At 43.7% G+C, this 19471-nt stretch overlaps 1 protein-coding gene across 7 annotated transcripts in view; it reads right to left on the minus strand.

The window, feature by feature from the left end:
- Positions 1-8854: 8854 nt before the first annotated feature.
- The window catches only part of kif23 (kinesin family member 23), a 57862-nt gene continuing 47245 nt past the window's right edge, over positions 8855-19471 (minus strand). For 2 of the 7 annotated variants that reach the window (XM_072470425.1, XM_072470424.1), the window contains 7 exons: positions 18529-18840; positions 15897-15944; positions 12747-12980; positions 12376-12464; positions 11094-11175; positions 10872-10942; positions 8855-9703 (listed from right to left, as the gene is read on the minus strand). In XM_072470425.1, the coding sequence (XP_072326526.1) occupies positions 9688-9703; positions 10872-10942; positions 11094-11175; positions 12376-12464; positions 12747-12980; positions 15897-15944; positions 18529-18840 (852 nt within the window). In that variant the 3' untranslated portion in view covers positions 8855-9687. The remainder of the gene's footprint in view (positions 9704-10871; positions 10943-11093; positions 11176-12375; positions 12465-12746; positions 12981-15896; positions 15945-18528; positions 18841-19471) is intronic. The other 5 variants (XM_072470427.1, XM_072470426.1, XM_072470429.1 and 2 more) reach the window with 3 other exon arrangements.

Consider the following 19471-nt stretch of genomic DNA (forward strand, 5'->3'; position numbering starts at 1 on the left):
GCGTCCTAACGACCTCCTCTGTGCCTCGCAATTGTGCCAAGCAGGACACGATTGCCATCGGCTTGCGAGCTTTCCCTAAGCTCTTTTTGTGGATCTCGCTCAGGTTCTCCCACGAAGTATGTCCTATGCTCCCGGGACCTGATTCCTCATTGTCACAGAATTCATTCCAAAGGGGCCATTCTTTCCCTTTGAGATATTTCCTGATCTCTTCCTCCCAAATGGGACATTGTCCCACTCTACTGCTGCTGGTCGCTGCGACCGCAAATTCCTCTGGGTTCATTAGGCGCTGCATTGCCTGCATTGCCATCTTTCGGGTCTCGTCAGGATGTCGCCAAATAATGTTGCTAACTTTTCTCCTTGGTTCAATTGCTCGGTTTTATTACCTTTGCTCTCGAGTCGCCAGGTATCTTTATGATACCGCCACGAGGTTCAAATCCGAGTAATGATCAATAACCCAATACACCGATTAGCAAGATTTAAATCAAAGCACATTTATTATACACAGTAATCACTACTCATGCACAAATTCTACGTCTAAGCTACTTCTACAACTAACAGGCCTATACTTAACTTTTAACTGGCCCACCAGGTCAGGGGAACAAATGGCCTTTCGTTCGGATTCTGAGTCTGCGGGATTCAAAGTTGGTACGGATTGGTAGCTAAGAGCGCCTATCTCGTACCGAGCGTTGAGTTAAGACTTACGATTTTGATGATCACTGGAGTCACTGCACCGGTCACGGTCAATGTTGGTTCGTTGTTGCTGAGTGACCCGGGCAGGACGCAGAGGTGAAGAGAGTGAAGAGAGCGATTTGAACTTGGGGCTCAACTCTTATAGTCCCCAGGGGCTTCCCGCCTTTCGGGGCGGACCCTGTACCTGGTCCCAAGTGATTGGACTTTGTCCCAATCGCTTGGTTCGATTTCTCCAATACTGGAGTGGTTCCCTGATCGATGGGCGGTCTTGAGGTGCTCGTTCACCTCCTTTGTGTTGGCTCCTGCGGGCGCCGAGGAGTCTGGCTTTGCTTTGTGTGTCAAAAATGTTACTTATTGTTCCCGGGGATTGCTCATCAGTATGTAGATGGCTGCTACTTTGTTATGCTGATGGTCGCTAGTATCGATGTTGTCTGGTTTTTGCAGAGGTAAATATACAGCAAACCTGCAGCTGCTGGTTTCTGTCTATGTTGGCTGACTTTCCCATCAGCCTTTGCCGTTCGCCATTTTAAATCGGGAGTGGCCATTTTAGGTGGCTACACCGGTACTTTGGATCCTCGTTGTCTTCAGGGGATGTCCCGGAGGACTGGAGAATAGCCAATGTTGTTCCTTTGTTTAAGAAGGGTAGCAAGGATAATCCCGGGAACTACAGGCCGGTGAGCCTTACTTCAGTGGTAGGGAAATTACTGGAGAGAATTCTTCGAGACAGGATCTACTCCCATTTGGAAGCAAATGGACGTATTAGTGAGAGGCAGCACGGTTTTGTGAAGGGGAGGTCGTGTCTCACTAACTTGATAGAGTTTTTCGAGGAGGTCACGAAGATGATTGATGCAGGTAGGGCAGTAGATGTTGTCTATATGGACTTCAGTAAGGCCTTTGACAAGGTCCCTCATGGTAGACTAGTACAAAAGGTGAAGTCACACGGGATCAGGGGTGAACTGGCAAGGTGGATACAGAACTGGCTAGGCCATAGAAGGCAGAGGGTAGCAATGGAGGGATGCTTTTCTAATTGGAGGGCTGTGACCAGTGGTGTTCCACAGGGATCAGTGCTGGGACCATTGCTCTTTGTAGTATATATAAATGATTTGAAGGAAAATGTAACTGGTCTGATTAGTAAGTTTGCAGACGACACAAAGGTTGGTGGAATTGCGGATAGCGATGAGGACTGTCTGAGGATACAGCAGGATTTAGATTGTCTGGATACTTGGGCGGAGAGATGGCAGATGGAGTTTAATCCGGACAAATGTGAGGTAATGCATTTTGGAAGGTCTAATGCAGGTAGGGAATATACAGTGAATGGTAGAACCCTCAAGAGTATTGAAAGTCAAAGAGATCTAGGAGTACAGGTCCACAGGTCATTGAAAGGGGCAACACAGGTGGAGAAGGTAGTCAAGAAGGCATACGGCATGCTTGCCTTCATTGGCCGGGGCATTGAGTATAAGAATTGGCAAGTCATGTTGCAGCTGTATAGAACCTTAGTTAGGCCACACTTGGAGTATAGTGTTCAATTCTGGTCGCCACACTACCAGAAGGATGTGGAGGCTTTAGAGAGGGTGCAGAAGAGATTTACCAGAATGTTGCCTGGTATGGAGGGCATTAGCTATGAGGAGCGATTGAATAAACTCGGTTTGTTCTCACTGGAACGAAGGAGGTTGAGGGGCGACCTGATAGAGGTATACAAAATTATGAGGGGCATAGACAGAGTGGATAGTCAGAGGCTTTTCCCCAGGGTAGAGGGGTCAATTACTAGGGGGCATAGGTTTAAGGTGAGAGGGCCAAGGTTTAGAGTAGATGTACGAGGCAAGTTTTTTACGCAGAGGGTAGTGGGTGCCTGGAACTAGCTACCGGAGGAGGTAGTGGAAGCAGGGACGATAGGGACATTTAAGGGGCATCTTGACAAATATATGAATAGGATGGGAATAGAAGGATTCGGACCCAGGAAGTGTAGAAGATTGTAGTTTAGTCGGGCAGTATGGTCGGCACGGACTTGGAGGGCCGAAGGGCCTGTTCCTGTGCTGTACATTTCTTTGTTCTTTGTTCAAGCTCGAAAACGGTCAGGGTGCCAGCAATGGCAAAGGAGCTAAAAGGGTTCATGGAGCAGATGGGGGTGGGGTTTGGATCCATGGAGATTTGGGCAGCCGAGGGTGAAGTAGTTCTCCTTCTACTCACACATGTATAAAGTGTCCTCCCGGATTGATTTCTTTATTCTGAGCAGGGCTTTACTGGCTGGGGTGGTGGACACGGGGTACTCGGCGATCACAATCTCAGACCATGCTCCGCACTGGGTTGACCTGCAGGTTAGTAAAGACAGTAACCAGCGCCCGCACTGGAGGTTAGATGTGGGACTTTTGGCTGACGAAGGGGTGTACGAGCGGCTGAGGAAATGTATTCAGAACTACCTGCAGGTCAACGACACGGGGAAATTTCAACAGCGGTGGTCTGGGAAGCACTGAAGGCGGTGGTCAGAGGGGAGCTGATCTCGATACGGGCCCATAGGGAGAAGGTGGACAGGGCAGAGATGGACCGACTGGTAAAGGAGATACTACAGATCGATAGGAGGTATGCGGAGACCCCAGAGGCAGGGCTTTTAAAGGAACGGCGGAGGCTACTGGCGGAGTTCGGCTTGTTAACCACAGGGAGGGCGGTGGAGCAGCTGAGAAAGGCGAGGGGGGCGATCTATGAGCACGGAGAGAAGGCCAGCTGAATGCTTGCACAGCAGCTTAGAAAGAGGGAGGCAGCCAGGGAGATAGGGAAAGTAAATGACGGAGATGGGAACCTGGTTGGAGATTCAGCAGGGGTGAATAAGGCGTTTAGGGATTTCTACAGTAGGCTGTTCAGGTCAGAACCCCCTACGGGGCCGGAGGGGATGAGGCACTTCTTAGGAGGGGCTGAATTTCCCAAAGGTGGACGGGGTGCTGGTAGAAGGGCTGGGGGCCCCGATCGGGTTGGAAGAGATAGTGGAGGGTCTGAAGGCCATGCAGTTGGGTAAAGCCCTGGGGCCGGACGGGTACCCAGTGGAGTTTTATAAAAAGTTCTCTGGGATATTGGGACCGGTGTTGATGAGGATGTTCAATGAGGCAAGGGAAAGATGGGTGCTGCCCCCGATGATGTCTCAGGCCACGATTTCGCTGATTCTGAAGCGGGACAAGAACCAAATGCTGTGTGGGTCCTACAGGCCGATATCCCTGTTGAATGTGGATGCCAAACTTGTCCTCCAGGATTGAGGATTGTGTTCCGGACGTTATTGGGGAGGACCAGACAGGGTTTGTCAAGGGTAGGCAGTTGGTGGCCAATGTAAGGTTGCTAAACGTGATCACGATGCCCCCGGAAGATAGGGAGGTGGAGGTAGTGATCGCAATGGATGCAGAAAAGGCTTTTGATCGGGTAGAATGGGAGGTAGAATCTGTGGGAGGTACTGGGACGGTTCGGATTTGGGTGGGGCTTTGACTGGGTCAGGTTGCTGTATCAGGCTCCCGTACGGACGAATAGGACATCGGACTATTTTAGACTGCACCGGGGGACGAGACAGGGATGCCCCCTCTCCCCACTGTTGTTCGCGCTAGCTATAGAGCCGTTGGCAATTGCTCTAGGAGCCTCAAGCGGCTGGTCCGGGGGGGTGGTGGAGCACAGAGTCTTGCTCTATGCAGATGCCCTGCTTCTGTATGCATTGGACCCAATAGAGGGGATGGAACAAATCATGAGGATTCTAGGGGAATTTGGCTGGTTTTCGGGGTATAAGCTAAATATGGAGAAAAGTGAGATGTTTGCGGTCCAGGCGAGGGGACAGGAGAGGCGATTGGGGGAGCTGCCGTTTAGATTAGCAAGGGGAAGCTTTAGGTACCTAGGCATTCAAGTGGCGCGGGAATGGGCTGCATAACTTAAATCTGGCCCGACTAGTAGACCAAATGAAGGACAATTTTCAGAGATGGGATGCGCTCCCGTTGTCATTAGCTGGTCGGGTGCAGACGGTGAAGATGACGGTCCTTCCGAGGTTCCTGTTTCAATGTCTCCCCATCTTTATTCCGCGGTCCTTTTTCAAACGGGTCAACAAAGTGATCACTGGCTTTGTCTGGGCGGGCAAGACCCCGCAGGTAAGGAAGGTAATGCTTGAGCGGAGTCGGGGAGAGGGCGGGCTGGCGCTGCCAAATTTTAGTAACTATTACTGGGCAGTGAATATAGCCACAATCAGGAAGTGGGTGGTGGGGAGGGGTCAGCGTGGGAACGTATGGAGGTGGCTTCATGCAAGGGCACCAGTCTGGGGGCATTGGCAACTGCGCCTCTGCCGTTCCTGCCTGCACGCTACTCCACCACCCTCTTTGTGGTGGCGGCCTTGAGAGACTGGGGGCAATGGAGGAGACATGTGGGAGCAGAGGGAGCATCGGTCTGTCCCCAATCTGTAATAATCATCGGTTTGCCCCGGGAAGTATGGATGGGGGGGTTCCGGAAATGGCGGAGAGCAGGGATTGAGAGGATGGGGGATGTGTTCATAGAGGGGAGCTTTTCGAGTATGAGGGCGCTGGAGAAGTTTGGGTCGGCGAGGGGAAACAAATTCAGGTATCTGCAGGTGCGGGACTTTCTATGTAAACAGGTGTCAACCTTCCCACTCCTACCGCTAAGGGGGATTCAGGACAGGGTAGTTTCCAGAGGGTGGGTAGGAGAAGGGAGCGTCTCTGACATTTACTAGGAACTTATGGGGTCAGAGGAGATACAGATCGAGGAGTTGAAGCCCAAGTGGGAAGAGGAGCTGGGAGGAGAGATAGAGGATGGTCTATGGGCGGACACGTTGAGTATAGGCAACGTGTCCACATGTGCCAGGCTCAGCCTGATAGAATTCAAGGTTGTTCACCAGCTCATATGACAACAGCCCAGATGAGCAGATTCTTTGGGGTGGATGACAGATTTGCAAAATGTGCAGGAGGGCCAGCGAACCATGTCCACATGTTCTGGACATGTCCGAAGCTTAGGGGATTTGGGCTGGGGTTTGCAGATGTCATGTCAACGGTGTTAAAAACAAGGGTGGCACTGAGTCCAGAGGTGGCGATTTTCGGGGTGTCGGAAGACCCGGGAATCCAGAAGAGACAGACGTTCTGCCCTTTGCTTCCCTGGTAGCCCGGTGACGGATACTATTAGCTTGTTGTTATAATACCCAAAATACCTCAATAAATGTTTATTAGAACAAAAAAAGTGTCTATAGACCACTTGGTAACTTCAAAGTAATAACTGTCTTCTGGAAGTTCAAACCTCCTGTTTTGTGGCAAAAGGGATAGTCTGATTTATGGATGTTGTTACTTGAGTGAAACAGTAAAGATAAGAGTTAAATATAGAGTACTGTAGCTGTGTGGGGTAATTATGTTTGTAGATAAAATGCTTATAGAACATTACAGCGCATGTAATGTTTATAAACTGTTATCTGAATTTGTTAGTGCTTAAGGCCTCTGTTGCATAACAGCTGAAAAGTAGGCCCTGGTCCTCCTCATAACCAAAATCTATGAACAGTTGTAGGTCAGGTGAACTCCACGATACACTTTGGTGTTCTCTAAACCCTGGCCCATAACAAATTGGGGGCTCGAGGGACAAAAGTCTATCTTTCGTGATTGGGTTGGCTTAGTGAACTTTAAAGTCAGTGAGGGGTGAGCACATTTGCGTTTGCTTTTCAGGTATGGTATTCTAGTTGAAGCAGGGAGTGTGTTGTGGACAATGGCTCTTTCAGAGGCTCAGAAGTTTCTGCGGGTGGAGAAGGTCCCACACAGTACCTTACGAACAGAGACTAAAAAAGGCTTTTAGATTTGGCAAAAACATTGCAGTTAACATTACCGGACAACATACGAAAAGAGGTAATTGTGGCGGTAGCTGAGCATTTAAAATTGCTTGAGAGACAGTCAGACTCATTGGAAATGGCAAAAAATTCAGTTACAGATCAAGCAACTTGAACACGAAAAAGAATTAAAGCAGCTTGAATACATAATGAGGGAAAAAGAATAGACCTAGCAAAACATAAAGGGAGAGAAAGATCAGGGAAAGAGAGAGAAGATAGAGGGAAAAAAGAGGAAAAAGAAAAGGGAAAAAGAGATTTTGAACTTCAGAAAATGGCCATTGAACATGAGTCAGTTAAAATTGGCGAATGCAAAGAGAAACATACAGTTTGAAGAGTGAGGATAATGAGAAAAAGCGGCATAGTCGAAGGCTTGGTGGGGATCTATTTGTGGAGATAAGTTGGGAAGTGCTAAAATGGCTATACATGATGCAGATGTGGGAAACACTGAACCTCACGGGTTAGCACGGTAGCATAGTGGTTAGCACTGTGGCTTCACAGCGCCAGGGTCCCAGGTTCGATTCCCGGCTTGGGTCACTATCTGTGCGGAGTCTGAACGTTCTCCCCATGTCTGCGTGGGTTTCCTCCGGGTGCTTCGGTTTCCTCCCAGTCCAAAGATGTGCAGGTTAGGTGGATTGGCCATGATAAATTGCCTTTGGTGTCCAAAATTGCCCTTCGTGTTGGGTGGGGTTACTGGGATAGGGTGGAGATGTGGGCCTGGGTAGGGTGCTCTTTCCAAGAGCTGGTGCAGACTCAATGGGCCGAATGGCCTCCCTCTGTACTGAAAATTCTATGAATTAAACAACATCCATATAGTCTTAACCCGTTAAGATTGGCGCAGGTTAACAAAGAAATTGAAAGCATGCATAAAAATGGCATAATTGAAGTGGGTTGCAGCCAATGGAACTTGCCCACAGTGATGGTACTGAAACCGGACGGTACCCAACGATTATGTGTGGCCTATAGAAAGGTTAATGCAGTTACAAGGACAGACTCTCATCCTATCCCACGTTTGGAGGATTGCATTGAGAAAGTGGGACAATCAGCATTTATTTCCAAACTGGATTTACTGAAGGTTACTGGCAGGTACCTTTATCCGAAAGGGCGAAGGAGATTTCAGCTTTTGTGACTCCAGGTGGTATATACCAATTCAAATTTATGCCATTTGGCATGAAAAACACCCCAACTACATTTCAACAGTTAGCTAACACAGTTGTTTCAGGATTACCCAATTCTGTGATATGCATTGACGATCTGTTGATTTTTAGTCAGACATGGAAACAACATTTGAAGCATCTGATGGAGTTATTCGATAGACTTCAGAGGCGGGTTTGGTGGTAAACCAAGCCATAAGTGAATTTGGAAAAGCCCAAGTCACTTTCCTTGGCCATACAATTAGACAGGGTCGAATGGTCCCATGGGATGTGAAAACAAAAGTTACTGGGGAGTTTCCAATACCCTCGACTCAAAGGGAAATAGTGCGGTTTCCTAGCATGAGTGGATTTTACCAGAAATTTGTGCCAAATTTTAGCAATGTGCTTGCTCCACTGACGGACTTGCTGAAGCGCAGCAATTTTCAGTGGACAGCGAACTGTCAACAGGCATTTGAAGGCCTGAAGGCTATGCTAACCAATGCTCCTGTGATGGAGAATTACAAGAGACTCTGTGATAGATTGAACTAAAGTGTCTGACCTTGAAGAAAAATGCAGAGGCTAAGAGAAATGGATGGATCATGCAGAGACCTTCTTGTCCAAAGAGACTGTCAATCAAGAGGGATTCCAGTTGCAGGACGAACTAAATTGGACTATGTTATTATAAATGTTTGTGTGTTCTGTTTATAAAATAGTATATTTACTGTCAAATCTTCTTAAAGTAAAGTGAAAAGTTGAAATATCATAGAATGTACAGTGCAGAAGGAGGTCATTCGGCCCATCGAGTCTGCGCCGACTCTTGGAAAGAGCACCCTACCCAAGCATACACCACCCTATCCCCATAACCCAGTAACCCCACTCAACCAACACTAAGGGCAATTTTGGACTGCCGAGCTAACAGATTGCAAAATTAGTTTTCCATATAACCGGAGGTTGGATGTATTCAGTTGGCATTGGAACAACAATCTGTAAAATTTAAAAAATGTTTCTTGTAAAAATGTTTGGTTATCAACTGTAATTTCATACACCAAGAGTATAGGAGGGTGGTGAAGCACGTGTAACTTTTCACCCATTCACAGAGCAAACCACACGTACAAACTGCTGTATTCCCCTCTAAAAATCAATGTTTGAAACAGCAGACATCTTCTTGATATGGAAGAGAGATACAAGCAAACACTACATATTATTTACGAACAATTTAATCAAAATGAATTGGCCATTCATTTTAAATACTATGAAATACAAATCACTCACAAATGGGTTATTTCAGATGAAAACATGTTAAACAAATATCTATTATTAGGTTAACTGTTTAGGTTTAGTCAAAATAATTTTAATGAAATTATTATGTCATGAAAAGCATATAGTACAAGAGTACAGAAGGTGTTGCCGTGATGTATTACATGCGTATACACATACAAAAAACAGGTTTGTTCTAAAGTGCATTGTGTCAACTGAATAATAGCAGCAGCTCAAAACACACGGGATGCCAGGGTTTATACAGGGCTTGGTGATCAATGTCCTTGTTTTTTCTTTTAAATTACGTATGGAAGGCATTATCCTATTTTCTTTTCTTTAAAAAGACAACGAGCAAAAGGGTCACAAATAGGATGCTGCAGTTTAAAAGTAGGATTTCCTAAATGCTCTTATGAAAACCACAGCAAATCCATGAACGCAAGTTCTTTCCATCAGTGATACTGACCATTTGTTCAACAAAAATCGCAAAACAAAAGATCATGATTAATCTCCATGGGAAAGGTATAAATTTGTATCCATATGTAAAAGGAGCACCATGCCCATGTAAAACACATAATTTGTCAGGTGCAATGAAAAGGCACCAAATATCAAATATATACATAATAAGCCAGCTAAGTACTATTTCATAAATTTTACAGCATTGCTGAATATTATGTTCTCCCTAATTTTGCATAGCATCATCTACCCTGGAGTTTTAACAATGGTTCAATTTGCTGGACATTATTCCTTTGAAGGACGTTTGAACACTATATTTGGCATTTACGGTTTTCTGCGCCTGGAAATAAGGAGAAAAATGAATTAAGATATCATCTGAGTCCATCAATCAAGAGCAAAGCAGAGACATTATGGCACAGGAAGACCATCAAGGTCATGCCGACACACTGTAGAGCAACCCGCTCAGTCCCACTCCCCCGGCCTATCCCTGCAAGCTAATTTCTCCCAAATTATAGAATTCCTACAGTACAGAAGACCATTTGGCCCATCGAGTCTGCGCCAACCCTCTGAAAGAGCACTCCAACCAAGCCCACTTTCCCACCCTATTCCTAAAACCCCTTAACCTAACCTACACATCCCTGGACACTCGGGGGCAATTTAGAATGGCGAATCCACCTACCTGCACATCTTTGGAGTGTGGGAGGAAACCCACACAAACATGGGGAGAATGTGCAAATGCCACAGTCACCAGAAGCCGTAATTGCAGTGCCGCCCTAATGCCATCCAATTTCCTTTTGAAATCATTAATTATCTCCACTTCCCTCATCTTCTTGGGGAACATACGAACCAGGAGTAGGCCGATCTGCCCCTCGAAACTGCTCCGCAATTCAATTTCAGAACTAATCCGATTGTAACCTTAACCCCACATTCCCGCCGACCCCCAATAATCTTTCACCCCCTTGTTAATTAAGAATTTATCTAGCTCAACCTTAAAAATATTTAAAGATTGTGTTTGCACTGCCTTTTGAGGAAGTGAGTTGCAGAGTTCTAGATCATCACCACTTGCGGCATTATAAAGTTCCTTTTCACTTTCCTCCCCCCATCCTTTTTGCTGAAAACCATAAATCCTTGTACTATAATAGAAATAGCTTTTTATTTGTATTATCCCACCTGCCCTCCATGACTCTTTCCTGGTACCATTGGTATTCATAAGCTACCTCAAGAGACCATTTTGCAGAATTCACTTTGCTGCCTGCAAGGTGCCTGTAATGAGCATTAGCAAAAGAAATTGAAGCCTCTGCATATTGGGAGGATTGAACTCCTGAGTTGAGCACATGGTGGGCCATTTTGCAGGAGTGCAGAATCAGAGCTCCAGCCACTGGGATAATTTTCTGGCCATCTCAAACTGGACTTACAACACACAATTTGGAACTGCTGACTGTCAAGCTCTAAGACAATCTAAATAAAAATCATGGGAACTGAAACCTAAAGCAGATCAAAAGACATACTTTGGTTGAGCATGATGCTGATATCCAGGTCCAAGGTTGCTTCCTGCTCTCATTTCTACAGCAACAGAACACTGAAAAACAAAAGTATCACAAGCTGAAAGACCAGTGTTAGGGGTTGTACATATTAGCACTGATAACAAGCCATCAACAATTAACAGAGGAATGGAGAGGAAAAAGTTAGGAAATTTAATCTTTAAAACACTGAAAAATAAAGGTCTTTACCCTCGTCTCCACGTCAGTCCATTCAGATTCTGTAGTCTCTTCTTGTTGCGGGGGTGCTGCTGATTGTGATGATCTACGTTTTCTAATAAATGGAGATTAAAAATATTAATGGGAAACACATTAATCTTATATTCTCCAAGGGCCTATTCCTTCCTGTGCAACAGAACGCTGTAGATCCCAAGGAGTTTAAGTCCCCACCAGAAATGTGCTGCGCGATGGGAGTTTATAAAAAAATTTTTTTTAGAATACCCAAATCATTTTTTCCAATTTAAGAGGCAATTAAATGTGGCCAATCTACCTACCCTGCACATCTTTGGGTTGTGGGGGCGAAACCCACGCAGACACTGGAAGAATGTGCAAACTCCACTCGGACAGTGACCCAGAGCCGGGATCGAACCTGGGACCTCGGCGCCATGAGGCAGCAGTGCTAACCACTGCGCCACCGTGCTGCCCACATCTACCAAGTTGATTCGATGCATTATCTCATGCACCCAGATAATCTAAATCCTTATATCGACTGACTGAAAGGGGAGGTTCTGAAGACTCAGATTGATAATGAACTAATATCTCGATGTACCAAAATCCAAGTAGAAATTTGAAAAAGGACAACAGAATAGACTTTGTTATAAAAAGGGCAGAAAAGAATTGACTGAAACCACATTTACTGATTCAGCCAATTATTCATGGGAATTTTACAGGTTGCAGGAGAAGACAGTCACATGGATTTTGAAAGTGATTTAATTTTCTAGTGTTTTCAAAAGGACCACCGAGCTTAACAACCGTTCAAGAAGCCAATTTAATCTATAACCGTGTGTTAAATTATTCACCAAGTGTCTCTGCTCTTCCAGTTGGTTTCTCCCTCAAAATCAAGTTATTTTCATTTATATATTAAAAAATCAAAAATATTGAGTAACAAAGTGGCTTCAATGCTTAAAATACTCAAATTTAACTAATTTAAGAAAAATCAAGTCGTCTACAATGTGTAAAAGGACAAGTGTACAGTGCTCATTGTATATCTCACTGCAGACAAATGCAAACATGTGCAGTTTTCAAGTTACAAATGGGTATGAATCTGTCTGGAACTTCTCAAGCATATTGAAGTTGAAACATTGCACTCCATTAAAAGTTTTTAGAAGGAGATATTTTAATAAGACGGTTATTGGACATTAAACAAATGGGCTTCTCCGATTCTTCCCACCACTAAACCGGTGATTGCAAATGCAAGCTAACCTCCCAAAATTAATTTTAAACAGGAAGTTAAATACTGCTCAACAATAAGTACCTTGTACCAGTGGGTGGCTCTTGTTTTAGTTTCTCAATATCCGTGAACTGGACAGCTTGCCCACCACCCCGGGTCCTGTATACTTCGCCCTTGGAAATGGGAAAAAAAATTCATAGCACAAATCACCATATTGGAATTTCAAATATTTAAAAAGTAACTATCACACACCTTACCATTTACAAGAAAATGAATTTTTTTTAAATTGCCAATCTCAAAATTATTTTTACCTTCAAACATATTTGAAGATGTTATTTGAAACAAAAACTAGAAACATGAAATTTTTAGTAAAGTAAGCATTCTTAAATCAAGAATTTTTGGCATATTAAAGCTTTATTGGTTTACTTGAATTTTTCTGCAACGCTGTTTATTACCTTGATGAGCTTGGTCTCAATCTCCCCATCCGATGCAAGCTCCTGGTGTGTCAAAATGTACTTGTCACACTTAGCCAGAGCTTTTTCATTTGGCACTGCCACTGTGATGGCATTGGGAATGTGTGGCTGTAGGACAGTGTCTGTTTCCACGCTACCAACTGGCTTATGGTCTACCCATCGTTCCCCACCCGCTGAGCGTGACCGTCTGTGGCGTAGGCGAACAGGTGGTGCATTCTAAGCAGATTGAAAGAGTAATCAACAGAAATTGTAATCAGAGATTCCTAATTAGAGGATCCCTTAAAAAACAGATTTGACGGAGCAAAAAAAAAAATAATAATAATTCAAAAGGAAAATAGCAGTATTCTTTTCTGCCAAATTATATTGTTCTTGTCAATCGGAAGAACAAATTCAACATTTGAATTTAAAACCTATGCTTTGCTAGAATAACCTGGAAAGAACCAGAACTGCAAAGCTCCATTATAATAATTAGGAAAGGCAGAATGATTTTTAAAATTTTTTTAAAAAGCAAATACCACAGTAAAAGTTCAACATAATTTTTTTAAAAAAATATACCTTTACCCCAAATTGATTTGACTAGCCAGTTTGAAAAGACTTCAGCTGACTATGTTAATAGCCAACTATAAATTAGGAAAACGATCCTTGGCGGTTATGCAAGCAGGCCTCCATGCACCAAAAGCAGAACAAGGCTCTCAAGCACAGTAATGCGACCACATTCAAGAGCATTTCGCAGAACACAGGCAAAGGAACCATGCTACAAGACCTTAAGACATTTAGTAGCTTTATATACAGACAGTATCCATTACCCAACTTTACATCTCCAATTGTTATTTGTGCCAGAGTACATATTTAGCACATCACCAATGGTTAGAAGAGCACAATTTATAGTTAAACTGTGAGCAAGATGGAAACAGGTTAGGTTGTCAGTGCATGCCAAGAATCACACTCAATGCACTATGAAACTTCCAAATCCCCATTTGTGTTATGTCTGGGCTTCAAGCGTTTACTGGTGTGTGAAGCAAAATATAAAAGGAACAGCAGGCACAGAAACTGATTTTACTCCTTTTGGATTCAGCCATCACGTAACCAAGTGCATCGACATGCACTGGAGAGCTGAGAAATAAGATCTTTAGCTCACATGGATTACGTCACAAAAGAGTGTCACCCGAGAAGGAAAAAGTGTTCCATTGGCTTTTGTTTCAATTTATACATGCTCTTGATTGTAACATGCACACAAATTAGTCAAGCTTTGTTGACGAGCAAAAGTCCAGTCCTGAAAAGCGACTGGTTATCAGCATGGAAGTTTATCCAAGGTACTACATATAAATTCACTCGTTTATTTGTTTAGCCTATTGGCCAAAAATTAGTAAAATTGAAAAGTCACACAGCAAGTTAAACATGACAATAATGCCAAAATATCACTTGCGGGCAATTTACGGTTTTTGAAAGCAAACATTTAACAGATTCCTCTATATTGGCCCATCAATAATTCTGCCATGGTGAAATCACAACAGAGTTCAGAATCTTGCACTTACTTTTCCAACTGGGATCACTAGATTTCTCCCCCACCCCCCATCGATGATTTTCCTCATAATCATGCGCAAGGGAAATCAAGGACATTGCTGACTTCAGCTATTGGCACAGACAGGATCCATCCCAACACCATCTACTCTGTACTGTTGAAAACTGCACCTCTCATTTACAACCATGGCGAATACAGCTTCAGAGAAGGAAGCATGCCACCATTCAGTTGGAGACTACATCATCTAACAACTATTGAAATCATCACAAAACAGATGGCTTAAAAACTAAGTTAGAATTTGATTGTTATCCAATGCAGTGCGTTTTTGCACAAGGGAAAAGATTCCAGGTATAATTTATGTGTGGAACACTGCATTATTAAACAGTAGCTTTGACATGAGCCTGAATACCCAACAGCATTGGGTTTTTTTTGCATCTTGCTTTCAGTCTTCCTCCGAGGTCTCATCTTATTCAGTCACCTTCCCCCTCCCAGAAGAGAAGGATTCACGAGGGCCATTTTCTCACAATGAACTGTTGCACTAGAGGTATAGATGAATCTCCAGAGTTTGGGGAGAATGGTGGGAGCTTTGTTCCATATCTTTACACGCTCCCCTTGGAGAATATGGGAAGGATTTTCAGGCTGATTAACAACTTATTAGGCCACATCATGAACACTCCTTCCATGGCCATTGTGTCCTAGAGGGGAACTTTGAGCCTTATGATTCAGAGGCAGGAGTGCTGCCATAGAACCATAGAATTTACAGTGCAGAAGGAGGCCATTCGGCCCATCGGGTCTGCACCGGCCCTTGGAAAGAGCACCCGATTTAAGTCCTCGCCTCCACCCTACTCCCGTAACCCCACCTAATGTTTTTGGACACTAAGGACAACTTAGCATGGCCAATCTGCCTAACCCACACATATTTGGACCATGGGGGGAAACCGGAGCACCCGGGGGAAACCCACAGGCATGGGGAGGACATGCAGACTCCACAGACAGTGACCCAAGCTTGGAATCGAACGTGGGACCCTGTAGCTGTGAAGCCACAGTGCTAACCACTGTACTACCATGCTACCACACGAGAGCCCCAAGAACTCCCATAGAATTGGCTGACTTGGAGCTTTGATCATGCGTTTGCTGCAGTCCAGCTGATCAAACAAATTTTCGCTAGTTTGCAGAGGGTATTTCTAAACTACCAAATGTCAAATTCACCAATTGTTTATAAAACTGAAATGTTAAAATGCGTGGCTATACAAGAATTGTAAATGAGAAAAATGTTTTCTACTCAACAGCTAAAGTAGTTGGAATCCACTCAGCACTGATGTGAACAAGCTTCACAGGTACATCTATATACACATACAGATGTTTAGGAGAATGCCAATGCAACCTCTACTCCTTCAGTAATTTTACTGTCCATGTCACAAGCCAAAACTGTAAAAAGCATTTTTCAATCTAAACACAGCAAACAACTTAGACTGAAATTAGATTGCTGAGGCTGTTTTGAGTTATTTGTGCCTTGGAGCTTTTATCCAATTAGACAGCTGAGATTGCGAACTGCAAATTTAATAATTTTAGAGATTAAAGCTGCAAGCACAAAACATAAGCAGACTTACAATAAGGAGCACTACAGGTTGCTTGTCGTCTACACCACTAGGTATTCTCTGTAAAACATATAGCATTTGCCTCACATCCAGTAGCTAAATTTCTAACTTGCCCTTCCAGGCTGTACTTTAAGTTTATAATAATCTGTTTAAAAAAGTTACAGCGATATCGTTGCGCAGTAAATTGCCAAGTCCCTTTCTGTAAGAGAAGCACTATTTGCTTTGAAATGCTGGTTACTTTTTAAGCCAATTTGGACCACACAAGACAGCTGTTGAGTGCGAGAGACTCAAAGGTGCAAGAGGGGAGCTAATTATGGACACAGGTTTGTTGGAAAATCACATGCATTACAGAGGGTAAAGAGGCAGGTTCCATTTCCTATACCAACCAATCACACCTTTTTTGCATGGGGATGGCAAGGAAGGTAATTAGGAACATTCTTCCCTCAACAGCTTTCATATTTTTTTCTAAAGACCATTAAGTGTGACTTGGACAGAGCTGATAGGTAGCCACGCCACAAGGAGAGACAAAAATGGATTTTTAAAGAGAACAGGACAAAGTACAGACTTCTTCCAAGTGCGAAATTGGGATTTTCCTAATAACCGATTATCTGCTCTTAGCTAAAGAATCATTTCAAACTTTTGAAGCCCAGTCAGCTCAAAGGTTTACTAAAAAACAGGAAGTGCTGGAAAATCTCAGCAGGTCTGGCTGCATCGGTGGAGAGAAAAGCAGAGTTAACATTTCACGTCCAATATAACTCTTGAGGTGGAGTGGGGAGGCGATTTAGCAGATTTGGCTTGACAGCTGGTTCATGATGCAGAGCCAGGTCAACAGCATGGGTTCAATTTCAGTACCGGCTAAGGCTCATGAAGGTCCACCTTCTCAGCCTTGCCCCTCGCCTGAGGTGCCCCTCGCCTGAGGTATGGTGATCCCGCAGGTTAAATCACCACCAGTCAGCTCTCCCCCTCAAAGGGGAAAGCAGCCAATCGTCATCGGGGACTACGGCAACTTTACTCTAAGAGGAAATTAAATTAAATGAAAATCGCTTATTGTCATAAGTAGGCTTCAAATGAAGTTACTGTGAAAAGCCCCTAGTCACTACATTCCGGCACCTGCTCGGTGAGGCTGGTACGGGAAACACATTGGACACAACATTTCTCGCTCCACAAATGCAGCTGGAAATGCTGAGTTTTTCCAGCACTTCGTTATTTCCGGTATCCTCATTATTTTATTCATATGCTTCAAACAGTCCTCCAATGTCAAGGATATCCCCAACCAGAAGTCACTTGCACCTAAGCACACCTTAGCACAAGTGGCACACCTTAATTACCACGATTACAAAAATACTCCCAATACTGTCCTTTGATTCAATATTTTGAGCTGGGCTTAACCACTCAATTATACAATTCACCAGGGAGGACAGTGGACAAGCGGCCAGAAGTCACAAGTCAACTATACTAAAGGCTAGGCAATCAAGGACACTTAAAAATTGTGATTTTCCAGAAAGCGTTCATTAAATATAGTCACTCCCTATAAACCATTTTCAGTAACAAACACTGATGATTGGCGATGATAACAAGCAACCAGTTGGATGCAGCACTTTCCAGCAAGTAGCAATACAGCAGCATTGTATAACATGCAAAATAGGGGTTGGTTAGCACAGGGCTAAATCGCTGGCTTTGAAAGCAGACCAGCAGCACGGTTCAATTCCCGTACCAGCCTCCCCGAACAGGCGCCGGAATGTGGCGACTAGGGGCTTTTCACAATAACTTCATTGAAGCCTACTTGTGACAATAAGCGATTTTCATTTTCATTTCATTCATTTTGTGGCATATTCCTTTCCATTCCCATAAAGCATTTTAGATGGCAAATGGAAAGTTAACCCATGACTCTCATTATGTACCTGGGTAAACAATCAGCAAATAACTGATTTAAAAGTCTTATGTATAATGCTCATTTGCTATAAACATCACCTTAAATTCAAAACTGTAGCAATGGTACAGTTGCCAGAAAACAATTTCATTTCTGCGGAGTTAAGAAAGAAAATGCAATATTCACAGCAGTTAAACAAATTATGAGTTGCTTTTGCCAGGTTCTGCACACTTCTGATACATGTTACTACAGTAATTCTCACTCCCTAGAACATGGCAAATATGCACACATTTGTATCTACTATAAATCTCACATACCTTGTCTATTTTTTACAAATTACAAATCCTAATGCCCATATTTACAATGGTAGTTATCTATGTAAACTTGTCACGTTGCAAAGACATCCTCAAGGCATCGAAAGTGGATGATTAGCTATGATCATATTGAACGCATATTTGATGGGCTGAATGCTGTATTCCTGCTCCTATGTTCCCATCAGTGAGGCACTACAACATCCCCATTACAGAATAGTGCAATTATTTAGGTAGTTTCCATTCCATGGATGTTGATATTTATAATAGAGAATTTGACAAGATTTGCATTTAAATGCAAGATTTTTAATACAAAATAGATAAAGACAATGTAGTAGGGCCTCACATGGCATTTTTATAAACAATTGGAGAATTACCAAGAGGATGTGTGTGCTATGTGCAAGTATTCTTTTTGTCTTAAACTGCACAATCTTTCTTGCCCATTGCAAAGTGCTTCACTAACCCGCTGGGGTCCATCCAGGCATACTCCAACTTCTCTTCTACAGCCGTCGATTTTGCAGCCGCCCAACTTGTTCACTCCCTGCCTTCTCTCTCGGAAATTGGTGTCCCTAATCTTTGGAGTCTCCAGCAGTCTATGCTTATTCTTAGGCAATGTACTACCATTTTTGTTCCATTCTGGAGTTTTCTGCTCCCATTCGGAGACGCAAGAGGCCACAGAGATGGTGCTGCAAGAGTTAGAGCGTCTCTGCAGCTGTGGCCCAGATACTGGGCAGTGCTGGCTAATGGATATGGATGCTACATTGTTACCAGGAAACTACAGAAACAGGATGAAAAATTAGAAAAAAAGCATGCAATATCTAAATTTTTTTTAAAAAAAACATTCTCCCGCCCCCAACGTAATAGTTACGAACGGTGATTCCTGATATATTTTTTTTTCTTCCAGTTCTAATCATCTGCTAAAATGCATTCTTGCTGGGGTGCAGCTTGAATAGCATCAGCCACCCTTTGGCACCTCAAAGTACCATTCTTCATCTGATGAAGGTGTCTGGTTATATGACAGTGGAAAGCATCATTGCCAAACCTTGGCCTTAACCAGAGTCAGCCACATGTGCATTTTTCAGCAGCCACTGGAGTTCCTCTTCACCACTTGGAAATCCGATATTGTTTGCTACAACACACTGATTTTGTATCTAATACAACTCCAGGTTAGAAAAGTCTGCGAATGAATATAGAAATAATCCACTTGCATATTTCCTCTTGGAGGCTGATATTTATAGGTATGATGGATGATTTTTCTAAACTACAATTTTCCTCAAGAGTTATGCCTACTGGTGTAAAAAGACTACTAGTGTACAAGTGTCCTAGGAATTTGTGTGCCCCTGGATACCTCAGGCAGAATCTTACTTCGATTGTAAAGTACAAGTTGAGTGCTGCAGACACATGTA

Source organism: Scyliorhinus torazame, chromosome 12, assembly GCF_047496885.1.
Source record: "Scyliorhinus torazame isolate Kashiwa2021f chromosome 12, sScyTor2.1, whole genome shotgun sequence".
NCBI classification, from domain to species: Eukaryota; Metazoa; Chordata; class Chondrichthyes; order Carcharhiniformes; family Scyliorhinidae; genus Scyliorhinus; species Scyliorhinus torazame.